The sequence below is a fragment of the Vigna unguiculata genome, chromosome 8, assembly GCF_004118075.2.
Source record: "Vigna unguiculata cultivar IT97K-499-35 chromosome 8, ASM411807v1, whole genome shotgun sequence".
Classification (NCBI taxonomy): domain Eukaryota; kingdom Viridiplantae; phylum Streptophyta; class Magnoliopsida; order Fabales; family Fabaceae; genus Vigna; species Vigna unguiculata.
The window spans coordinates 36,941,093-36,953,424 of record NC_040286.1 but is presented as its reverse complement, the minus strand read 5'-3'; the positions used below and the strand labels follow the sequence as shown (position 1 = coordinate 36,953,424).

At 35.2% G+C, this 12,332-nt stretch overlaps 2 protein-coding genes across 3 annotated transcripts; one reads left to right on the top strand and one right to left on the bottom strand.

Annotated features, from left to right (window-relative positions):
• Positions 1 to 232: 232 nt before the first annotated feature.
• On the top strand, positions 233 to 4,561 carry LOC114194053 (heterogeneous nuclear ribonucleoprotein 1-like). 2 transcript variants are annotated; one of them, XM_028084091.1, is made up of 4 exons: positions 233 to 1,046; positions 1,379 to 1,600; positions 1,885 to 3,085; positions 4,012 to 4,561. In XM_028084091.1, exons 2-4 carry the CDS (start codon positions 1,379 to 1,381, stop codon positions 4,023 to 4,025), a joined length of 1,437 nt encoding a protein of 478 aa, XP_027939892.1. In that variant the 5' UTR covers positions 233 to 1,046; the 3' UTR covers positions 4,026 to 4,561. The 2 variants fall into 2 exon arrangements, with proteins under 2 accessions (XP_027939892.1, XP_027939893.1); XM_028084092.1 differs by having other exon boundaries at positions 1,374 to 1,600.
• Positions 4,562 to 8,059: 3,498 nt separating this feature from the next.
• LOC114194187 lies at positions 8,060 to 10,993 on the bottom strand. The gene is made up of 2 exons (XM_028084281.1): positions 10,601 to 10,993; positions 8,060 to 9,774 (listed from the first exon to the last, which is right to left on the bottom strand). Exon 2 carries the CDS (start codon positions 9,752 to 9,754, stop codon positions 8,441 to 8,443), a length of 1,314 nt encoding a protein of 437 aa, XP_027940082.1. The 5' UTR covers positions 9,755 to 9,774; positions 10,601 to 10,993; the 3' UTR covers positions 8,060 to 8,440.
• Between the last annotated feature and the right edge of the window lie 1,339 nt (positions 10,994 to 12,332).

The following is a 12,332-nucleotide window of genomic DNA, read 5'->3' as shown; positions in this document are numbered from 1 at the left end:
CTATCCAACAACTCCACTGCATATCTACACACATTCACATGAATTTCTTTTGTGCAAATCAATGTTATTATTTTATTAAAGAAAAAATATGTGGTGATTTACATTTTTTTTTTCCTTTTTATACATAGTTAAATCAAATGATTCATAAAAAAAAAAAAAAAACATGATCTGTTGTCATTTGCTGGCTCCTCCAAATATTCTTGCACGATTTGCAGTGTGTGTGTTTCTCTCTCTCTATCTCTCTTTCTTTGTTTGTGTGTGTAGAAGTATTTATATATAAATTGTGAAGTGTTTGTTTGGCCATGTTTGTTTGCTTGAAATTGCATTTCTTTTGAATTAATTAAGGGTGGGTAGTGGAAGCAAGCAAGGAAGCAACAAGATAAGAAAGCAGAAGAGGAGAGGAGAGAGGATGCTATGCCATGCCACATCCTCTGTTTTCATTCCCATTCTTAGTTTCCCCTTCCATTCAATTTTTCACATAACCTCTCATTATTATTATTAGTTTTACTTTCTTTTTTCTTTCTTTCCATCACCAACCATTCATCTTTGAATGGTGAATTTCCTTCCCATCTGGGTTCCTTTCATATTCCTTTGATCTCTTCGCCTCTCACAATCCCCTCTTCTCTGATCCCAGAAGAAAAGAAAAAGAAAAAAAAAAAACTAAAAAAAAAACATAAAAATTAAAAATTTTATAAAAAGTACAAACAGCTGTTGCTTGGGTTCTTCTCTCTTTGCTGGATTAGAAAGTTGTTGATTGATGCTCCGGAGATCCGATTAGATCGAATTTGAGATATCCCACTTCGTTTCTGATTTAAGCACCAACTGGGTTCTGGCTGAGATTCAAGATAAGGTGACCCTTCTTCACAGATTTATCTAATCTGCATTTCTGATCGCTCTGCTTCGTTTCTCTCTTTGCTGGATTAGATATTTTGGTTCAGCTTTTGATTGATGCTCCGAAGATCCGATTCTCTTAGATCGAATTTGGCATAACCCACTTCATATCTGATTGAAGCACCAACTGGGTTCTGTCTGGGATTCAATATAAGGTGACCCTTCTTCACAGATTTATCTAATCTGCATTTATGATCGTTTTGTTTTGTTTTTGCTCGTCAAAAATTGAATCTTTCTGGGGATTGAGCTCAATTATGCATTATTCATTGAGCTCTGCATTTAGATTGGTTCTGGGACTGGAGCTTTGGCCATGACTCAGTAATCTACAATCTAGATTGTGTGCGTTGAAATTTCTGATTTCTAATTTTTATGTCGAATTGTTTTTGGTTTGGCATGCGAATTTTGATTCCGTAGGAGTGGTTGGATTGGATTTGTTTGATGAAATGAGTGATTGATGGCTAACTGGGCATGGTTGGTGGCAGAACAGATGGAATCGGATCTTGGCAAGCTCTTCATTGGGGGAATTTCCTGGGACACTGATGAGGAACGTCTCAGAGAATATTTTGGGAAATATGGAGAGGTAATAGAGGCTGTGATCATGAGAGATCGCACAACAGGTCGCGCTCGTGGTTTCGGATTTGTTGTCTTTTCGGATCCTGTTGTTGCTGAAAGAGTCATCATGGATAAGCACATAATTGATGGCCGCACAGTGAGTTTTTCATTATAGATTTACTAACCATTATGTCAATACATGTTATTTGGATGGGCAGTGATGGGACCTATCTAAATTTATGTTTCTGATGGAGATCATTGTGTCCCTACGTTTTATATTTTCTACTATGTTGGTTTGATATAAATCGTGTTCATTTTGGACTCCATTGACCTGAATTTATGGCTGCATTGTATTAAGCATGGACTTCTTTTGCTTATAGGACAGGAAACTGAAAATGACTTGTAGTTTTGATCCATCTGTGTTGTGCTCTCAATTTTCAGGTTGAAGCTAAAAAAGCTGTTCCCAGGGACGATCAGATCACTGTAAACAGACAGTCTGGTACCATCCAAGGATCTCCAGGTCCTGGACGCACCAAAAAGATTTTTGTTGGAGGTTTACCATCAACAATCACAGAAAGTGATTTTAAAAAGTACTTTGATCAGTTTGGTACAATTACTGATGTTGTTGTAATGTATGATCACAATACCCAGAGGCCCAGAGGTTTTGGCTTCATCACATATGACTCAGAAGAAGCTGTGGATAGAGTTCTCTACAAAACCTTTCATGAACTCAATGGAAAGATGGTTGAGGTCAAGAGAGCAGTTCCCAAAGAGCTTTCACCTGGACCTAGCCGGAGCCCATTGGTAGGATTTAACTATGGCCTGAATAGAACTGGTAGCTTACTAAATAGTTATGCTCAGGGTTTCAATATGAGTCCAATTGGAAATTATGGTGTCAAAATGGAAGGAAGGTTTAGTCCACTTACTAGTGCTAGAAGTGGGTTTACCCCATTTGGCTCCAATGGTTATGGAATGGGAGTGAATTTGGATTCAGGATTGAACCCCAGCTATGGAGGAACTTCTGGTTATGGTGGCAGTCTTGGATATGGTCGGATAAATCCCTTATACAATGGAAATCCAAACAGATATACCACTCCTATTGGCAATAGTGGGGGAAGTGGGAGAAGTGATGCTCTAATGAATTCGGCTTCTCGGAGTGTTTGGGGAAATGGGGGTCTGAACAGTGCTACCAATAATCCAGCCAGCCCTGGCAATTACTTGGCATCCGGAAGTGGGGCTTTTGGTGTTTCAATTGGAAACAGTGGTGCAAATTGGGGTTCATCAGTTCCAACCCAGGGAGGAGGGGCTGCTTCTGGGTATAGTACTTGGGGTAACACTTATGAAGGTGGGGATAACAGCATTGGTTTAGGAGGGGGAGGGTATGGAAGGAACAGCAGTCCAAGTGTGCCTCAATCCTCAACATTTACTGCACCAACCGGTGGTTATGAAGGATCTTATGGGGACTTGTACCGCAGTGGTTCAGTTTACAGTGACTCAACTTGGCAATCTGCTGCTTCTGAAATAGATGCTTCTGGTTCGTTTGGTTATGGTGGACTTGGAGGTATAGCTTCAGATGATCCAGTAAAGAGTTCTGAAGGTTTTATTGGAAACTACAATGTAATAAGTAGACAAACTAATAGAGGTACGATCTTTGGCTACATTCTTGACTCCTGAAGAGAATTAAGTCATAGTTTATATACACTGTCGTTGTTTATTTCTGTTTGTGTGTTTTTGACTTCTATATTTCAGAATAGGAATTTCACCAAAGGAAGTCGATAACCAAATTTGTTTACTTTTAATGTTCTGTGTTACATTTGTTTTTAAGCGTACGACCATCAACCTTGTAATTGTGATGTAGATAAAGATAATATGGAAGCATTATTTATGTCTTCTTTTAATTATAACCAAATACTCTAGGTTCTTCACTTTCTTGACATGGTTCCTTTATTCCTGAATTCTCTATATTGTTCTTGTGCATTCTTACCGAAGTCTAAAGGTATAAATGGCCCATTTGGTTTGTTTGAGAAAACATTTTATGTTCTCCTTTCTTATTTTCATAAGTGATTACTAAAATGTCACTTTATTTTCTGTTTTCATTGATTTATGTAGGAAGTAGTGAAAACAAAACAACCGAGAAGTGCAAATATTTGAAAAAACGGGAATAAGTAAAAGCATGATGTTTCCTGTTGTTTTTAGTGAAGAGAATCAAATATTCTCAAACCAAGCATGCCCTTAGCTTGATGTACTAATGTTTCTTGATTACTGCCATTTAAAGATATTGAAATTTGATGTTTCATGGGAAGTTATACAAACTTGCAAGATGCTAGAGATGTAGGCATAGATTACTCACTCTCGGTAATTTTGTGTATGATTATTTTCTCAAGAATTGGTATTTGACAGGTTCTAACTGTAGCAAATGTAGATTGCACACCTTTGATTCTTATGGAAAATGAGTTCTGATTATACTTTCTCGTGTTGGCATTTGAGCATCTCCATTGCATTTTTCACCTGTTCCGGTTCAAGTTCATTTGGTACTGATTTTCTTTTGTTGATGCCTACTTGTTTCAGGAATTGCTGCGTAGGAGATATGTTAATTGGATATGTTATGGTAACATTAGATGAAGGAAAACTGGTTAAAGAAAAGGAGGAATTGTGAAACCATACAGAAGCTAAATCAGTGACAAGGGATGATTTTGTGTAAGGTTTGGGATTTTTGTTTTGTCTTTATTTTTCAAGGCTAGGATTCCTTTCATGGAATTTGATTGAGGTGTAACATCAGATTGCGGGATATACTCAGGAAGATTGGTTCCAGTAGTTTGATAGTGCAATGCTGGAGAGGTGCACCATCGTTAGTATGCTTAATGATAGTTTATTAATTTTTGAATTTTTTCTGCCACTGTAATGCTTGGCAAAGCTGTTTGTTCTTGTCACCATCTTTTTCATGGGACACGTTTCTGATCAAATTGTAAGTGAAGTTCAGTTCAGTTTGATTTATCAGGTTTGATACATTAGAGGGGCACCCATCTTGGATCCCCCATCAAATAATTAGTTACTGGACAGATATTATTTTTTCTTAGACTTTTGTTATACAACTTCATACCTGTCTTATTGTTCTTTCTATAACAGTTACTTTCTTGTTCTGTTTTGGTTTCTGTAACTTTTTGTGGTGAAAGCATTGAGCATGTTATAGCATTCATTTATGGATCAAAATTGTTTGGTTGAAAAAAGGGTGCCTTGTTCAAGATTCTTTTCTGACATATGTTTGGCAATAGTAAATGGTAACTTCTAGTTTTTTGGTTGTTTCTTTCTTGCTGTTCCTTCCTAATAATAGCAATTCAGATTTGGATCTTGGATAGAATTTGTGTGTGGCCATGCTAACTCTTATCCTTATATGGATCAGGATTTGTCTTGTATCACTTTCAGTTTTCCCCTGAAAAAATCCCATTACAGTGTGGTCCTCTCTCTCTACACAGACACACATAATTGTGTGTGCTTGTAGCTATTAAACAGCTTGCATTAACTTGGATATGAGCAATAATTAGTGCAATATTTGTTTAAAATATCATGTTTAGTCCAGGCCATGCAAGCCTGTCTTGGAGATTTTAGACTGTTGTGTCACATGCTAATCCATACAAATGCACATGCCTCAATTATGTTGAAGATTGTGGTTGTAGAAATATGGTGGAATCTTTAATCTGAAGACAATAGCTTGTGGTAATGTTGGGTTTTAGACATCCTTGGATATTTGAACCGGAAAGCAAAGCATGAATGAACGGAATCTAGATTCTCTATTGATTGTTTTTTTATTGTTTTTGAGTTGTTCTCTGAGTTTTCAAAATACACTGATATTGTTACTTTAAAAAAAAATTAATATATTTTAAAACATTGAAATAAGTGTGTCCATCTGTGTATTTCAAAATCACAGCAGATGATCAATACAGAAAAAAATACGGTAGAAAATTCAAATTCGAATGAATGAGACTCCATGATTAGGATGTTTGAGATATTTAAATGTGAGATACAAGACTCATTTCAAACTTGGGTTAACATGGGACATGTTTTTGATTTTTCATTTTGAGACACTTTTGAACTTTTATATCATAAAATTGGTATAATTTAAATGCATGTTTTTACTTGATTTCTCTTGATTCTAAATTCCTTGATTAGCAATGAAATATAGGCAATCTGTTATGGTGATAATGTGTTAAGTTTTATAAGTTAAATGGTCTTTATTTATTTATTTATTTAATCTCCAGAGCATACTTATAATAAAAACTTAATATCAAATCCACAGTTCAACATTTACTGCGAATCTTAAACCTAAACTTGCACGTAAGATATTTAAACCCAAACATGAAGTTGTTGAAACTAGTTTCAAAGAAAACTAGAAGGTTGTTCAACACTTCAACTACTTCACTTTTACAGTTCAACATAGGATGTTTTTAATTTTTTTACTTAAGATATACCATTAAATGAGTTCTCAGAACCACTTACAATTTTGCATTTAAAGATACTAAAAGCAAAAGGATGTCACCATCACCAACACCATTTTCAGAATAGTGAATGTGAAACACCATTATGGTTGTTTAACAATCATATTAGTCTCTGAAATATATTATTATTATTTTTATTTTATAATTTTGCAGATAAAATTTTCATCAAATCATTTTTTTCAAGGCCTAAGTTAATGACTTATTTTTTTTTATCTTTAGAGGCTATTGTCAACTCCAATATTTTCTTTAAAGAACTTAAACATCTTTTTACTAGTTTATAGAAAATTTAAATAGGTACATTCAGATTCGTTTGTTTGTTTCAACTTAATTATTGATATATACCACTTTCAATTCATTATAGGTAGAATATTATATAAAAGTAGATAAACTTAACATACATGATATGATCATGGTCTTGGTGAATTTATAATAAAACCTAAATTATTTATTTTTATATTTTTTTATGGTTAAATATGTTTTTAATTTCTTGATGCGAAATTAAAATTCGTCCCTATTTTAAATTTTAATTCATTTTAGTCTTTAAACTTTAAAAATGAATAAATATAGTTTGTTTGTCACATCCTTTTGAATTATTTATACCATTTGTACATATATTGGTTCAAGTGTCCGTCTGTAACACTGTTTAGCACATTCAAAAAATCAACATCTTTAGGTTAAAAAAATTATATCCATTATTTTTAAAGTTTAAAAATTAAAACATATTAAAAATTGAGACACAAATAAATTTTAATTTCATGTTTAAATATAAAAGACTAAAAATATATTTAAGGTTCTTCTTATTAAATTTTTTATTGACATTGAATTAGCTTGGGCCATAACCCTAAAATGTGAGACTCAAAAGAAGCAACATTTTCATATTCCAAGTTGGGCTGTACAATGAGAGTTGTTCCAGTAAACTTTTTATATCTGTGTCTGTCTTTGACAGCAAATGTTTTCACTATGGGATTGTGGCCATGTGTTTGTTCCTTCCACACTTCTTATGATACCAATGCTCACATCACTTTGCAAGCAATCAAATTTCATGGTTCATGCCACAAATGAACTGTTACAACATGGTCCCCATCCACACGCCATAATTGTTGAAGCACTATTCTCAAATCAAACCTATTGTAGACTATAATTATAAGATAAACTAAAACCAAATTGTCTAATGAAAACAAGGTAAAGTTGAAATAGAAGCTCATCAAACTTTAACTTTTATGTGCCACTTTCTCTGTAAAGTTGTGACTGTACCAATTTGACAATTTGACAGATAGAAAATATCTTATCGATGAACAACAAACAAGTGATACGTAACGAAGGATATCACAATCTTGAAAACGTTTTGTAAACGTATGAGGGATAGCAGCAGCAGTGATAAATTGCTACTTTTCATTTTTTATTTTTTCTTCATTTTCCTAAAGCTTTAAACTATGAAAAGTGGTGAAAAAAAAAATTAAGAGGATCATCTCTCACTGATTGTCAAAGATTAATCTTTTAAGTATTTAGATTTATTAATATATATATATATATATATATATATATATATATATATATATATATATATATATTAAGATATTAGTATATTAAAACTATTTGTTATATAAATTAGAATTTCACATTGAATTGAGTTTTGAATTGTAGTTTTCAAGATACCTGATTGAATGAGTTGGACATTTAGAACTACAAAGAGATGTTCACACATTTTCTCACCAACATTTCTTTGGTTACTAAGGGTTTCAAATTCAAAGCCTAGCTTGGTCCCAACTTCTGTACAAGTATTGAATCAGTTTTTATCTTCACCAGTTTCTTAATATTAATCAAGTGATTATATCTGTTATTTTAGGTTTCTCTTTATCTAATAGTCACATCCTATAATATTTTTCATAACACTTACCATTATTACATTTTTCATTACACTGTTGTTACTTTTCTGGAGTATTTACTTTTCGTTAACAAACACCATCATTCCAAGAATCCAAAGCTGTTGAGCTTGGATACAAAGGATGTGTATTTATGAAAAAGAGAAACAGATCGATGATGATTCTGTACGGTAATCTTGTTCCTATGAAATAGAAGAAAGCAGAATCATAGATGATTTGGCCCCCCCATCAACTTTAGTATTGGCCATGTGAAACGTGGGACCATGATATGTTACCACTCGTGATTATACACAGAATGAACCTTTTGATGATACATGAATCCGCTTTCACAAACGTTGACATCAAAATAAAAAAGAAACACAAGAAAATGAAGACTGAGACAGAAAAAGAAAAAGTTCATGTAGCAGTTAAGATAGGACCAACCAGGCCTGTGATGAGAGTACAAAGTTAAGATTCCCTGTTGCCTATATCAGATCAAGAAGTCCACAAGCTGAGAATCTCACTGGACAGTGCATTATTTCATTTCACTACTGATATCAGTTTCTTTCTTCTTTTTTTCTTTTTCATTCTAAAATCCAAGTCACCTGAAAGTGTTTCCATGAACCAAAGCACACCAAAAGCTCAGAAGAAAGCCCTGCTGCCATAAAACACACGGGAGTTAGAGCTCTTTGGTGTCTGTATCTTCTGTTCGGAGCTTGAGTTTCCTGAACTGGTAGGTCCACTTTCAAAGTCCATAGGAAGCTTCATTTTCGCCAATGACTCTGTGAACTGCTGCATGCTTTTCATATACATGTCTACTATGTCCTGCTGCACCACATTTGACTCAGGCTCGATGTTAACAGTCACAACAGGCTTAGGGAATGACTCATTCAGCACCCCATTTGAGGAATCAGTCTCACCATTGTTGACCTCTCCAATTTTCTCTTTGTTGGCCGAAACTTGTTCCTGATTTGGAGACTTAGAAGCAGCAGCAGCAGCAGGAGGAGGAGGAGGAGGAGGAGGATCAGATGAGTCTGAGCTTGCAGCCGCTGAAGGAGATGAAACTCCATTTGTTGACACACTGGTAGGTGGAGAACCAACCTTAGGAGGTTGTGCAGACTCAACACTGCATGCTGAGAAACTCTCCACAAGCTGAACACCTGCTTCAGAACTCAGATTTTCAGTATCATTAGTGGTCAAGCTACCAGAACACTGACTCTCCTCACAAGGAATACCGAAGTATTCTGAAACCATCAAGTGGTCTTCATTTACAATTTTTGGATCCGGGAATTCAATCTTGTCTAAGTCTCTGACCAGTGATTCACAAGTTTCAGAGTCCTTGTCAGTGCCATTTGCAGCCAACTCATTAGGCATTGCAGAAATTGCAATAACATCAGGCGAAGTGCCAGTGTATGCAAGAGACAACTGCACAAAACCAGCTGGTGAATGGAATAGATCAGTTGAGGAAAGAGAGAACTCTTTCTCTAGTTTACCATCTTTCATCAGCACTTCTGACAAAGGCACCAAAGCAAAGCCAAGTAACTGATCTTCAAGATAATTCTTCACCCTGCTCAGCATCCAGATTTCACATTTGACAGCAGAATCAACTGTTCTAACGTTTAGACGAAGATTCTCATTAAAGACAGGGTTTCTTCCTCCTCCATTGATGGTCTTGGTAGAGACGGTGTTCTCGGGATTACTAGTCAAGCTAATCTTAGCATAAACATCTTGCTTGTGGTATATGCAGATGTTATGAATGTCCCTGGCCTGATGAATGTAAACATCAACAGCACCAATGAAATCCTCTGAATTGGACCTGATAGCTTCCTTTCCATTGACTTCAATGTCCTTAGAGAAAGGACCCGAGCTTTGCGTGTAAATATCAGACTTGTACATCTCAGCTTCACCCAAGACAGAGTTCTTGAATGGTGACACGACAGACTGGGGGGATTCCATGATATCAGTGATTTGGGAACCTGACAGAACACAAAAAACTTGTACAAAATCAAGTCACCCTATACAAAAACATCAGAGTAAAACCACAAATGATTATGTTAACTTAAACCCAATACTCAGCCAGAAATTAGATAGAATTAGCAAAACCAGGAAGAACACAAAAATTATTGTTCCATGACCAAGACAACTAAACTCACCTTGAAAAAAGTAACAGTTACAACCTTGCCAGGCTTAAGCAGATCGAAAATAGACAGATTTTCTATAAAAGAAAAAACAAAAAAGCAAAGAAAGGCAACAATCAAGCCCCAAATGTGAAAGAGAAGTAGGAAGCTTCAATTTGAATTGCTCTTGAGCGTTGTCGTGAGTTGTTAACTCACGGGAAAGAGGTCAACTCAGAAACATCAACCTAGTTCAAACCTGACTTTTACACCTGAGAGCCGACAAACACAGAATTGAGAATCAAGGTCCACACAACTCAAGCAGAGGAAAACGAATTCCCAAGAACCAGAACTCCAGTTTCAAAATTGAAACTTTCCACTTTCTAGTGAGATACTAAATTACCTAGAACCGGCCAAAACTTAGAAACTATCTATAAGAATAAAGGGTAGTGCCAGATTTGACCAGATTCTAATAAAGCTATGAGCTTCTCTATGCTGCTCTCGGCCCAAAAAACTACCACAAGAATCCACGGAGAGAAACAGTGAAACCAAAACTAAAACCAAAACCAAAACCAAACCACAGAAAACAGAAATTCAGAGACAAACAGGAAACAAAACAAAACTAAAACACAAAGAAAGACTCTGATTAAAAACACAAAGAGGATCACGTTGTTGTGGCTTCACATACCTGTCTTAGGTCCTCAGAGAGTTAGTTAGCCTCAAAAGTCAAAGCGGAATGTGCTATCTCTGTGACTCCAATCCAGGATGAAGGACACCCACCGTGTTGGAGATGAGAAAGAAAAAAACTAGCTTGTTTAAAGAAAGGGAAGGATGGTGTGAAAGGAAAAGGAGAAAATAGCGAAGAAAACAAAAATCTAGAGGTGATGTAGTAGTAGTGTTGTGGTGTCTGGTTTATGATTCTGTTGTGTGTATTTGGAGTATGTATATTATGAGTATATATTAGTTACAACTTTGGTGGTATTCATACACTACACATTTATTGTAATTGTTGGAAGGATATTTTGTGGGGAAGGAGAGTGAAAGGATAAGGTATGGAAATGGAAGGGATTGGCAGCAACCCCGCGCGACTGGCTCTGACAGACCAATGAGAGAAGATTTGTATGCATTTTGCAGTTGGAAGTGGGGTATGCTGCTTATGACTTTTTTCTTCTTTTTTCTGCTCCACACTTCTCTTTCTCACTACCACTGTCCCCACCTACGACTTTCACTCACTACAATTCTGTCCTCATCTTCCATTTCTCCATTCTTTATTTTTTCTTAAATTTCATGTAACACAATTTCTCATTGTATTGTTACTCAGCAAGTAGATTCATGTTATTGTCCTGAAAAACCTTACGCATGAGGCTTTGTCTCAGAGCTGCTGCAACTGCATAATAATCAACACGTAACAGTGTTGGTGTTTGTGTTTCTCTCTCTGTCATTCTTTTATGTTAAAGAAAGTAAAAAAGTCTCATTTTGATCATAAAAAATGCTGCGAAGGAAATGCATTGATGATTTTTTATGTGAGTCTAGAACATGAGAGGCTTTCCTTGCATGATATCAACGGTCGCCCACTTAAGGGGAAGAGCTTTTGCACTTTAGTTCTAGAAATTTGGCCTTTTTCTTTGTTCATGGGACCCTCACCATATGCTTCACCAATGCCATTTTGCACCAAAGTTCTACATTAAATCAAAGATTAATCATGGTGGGGTCTTCTGCTTTGTTCATCAACTGAAAAAGACTTTGAGGATTCCATTAAAAAAACAAACTTGGAGGTACACAACAACAGGGGTGTCACTGATTATTCACTCACTGTTCAACAACCCCAAATTCTGTCTTTGAAATTGCAATAACACTTAAATGGTATGCATTCATTTTATCAAATTACCATAATTAATTGATGTGACTCGTTGTTTCAACAATTGGATTGTGACAAGTGGCTTGAAATTAAAAAATAAAATAAAATCTCTATCTGTTTCTCTTTTGCTTTTGATAAGGATGGGTGTGAGACATTTTCTTTATCAAAAACACAACAAGGTGCTTCATGTGTTTTGTTTTTCTACTTTTCTTTATCAAAACCCTCTTTTTCTTCTTTCACATATAATACATGTCGTAATTTGCGCTCAAAATCTCACATTTTAGACACTTCAATGAAAATTATTGAACAATAAAGCTATTTATAAACCCTAAATTAATAATATATTTCAATTTCTTCTTTGATTGTTAGAAAAACATGTGGTACCATGCAAGACTTTAGATTTTTGCAATTCCTCCTTACAATGCATATAAGAACAAATACGGCATCGCCAAGTATCAATTGTGTGTTGAACATTTTTTTTCGTAATTATTTGCGTGGATTATTACCAATTAAAAAGTTATTTTTTGGCAATTATTGAAATTTGTTTCCATCATAATCAAAC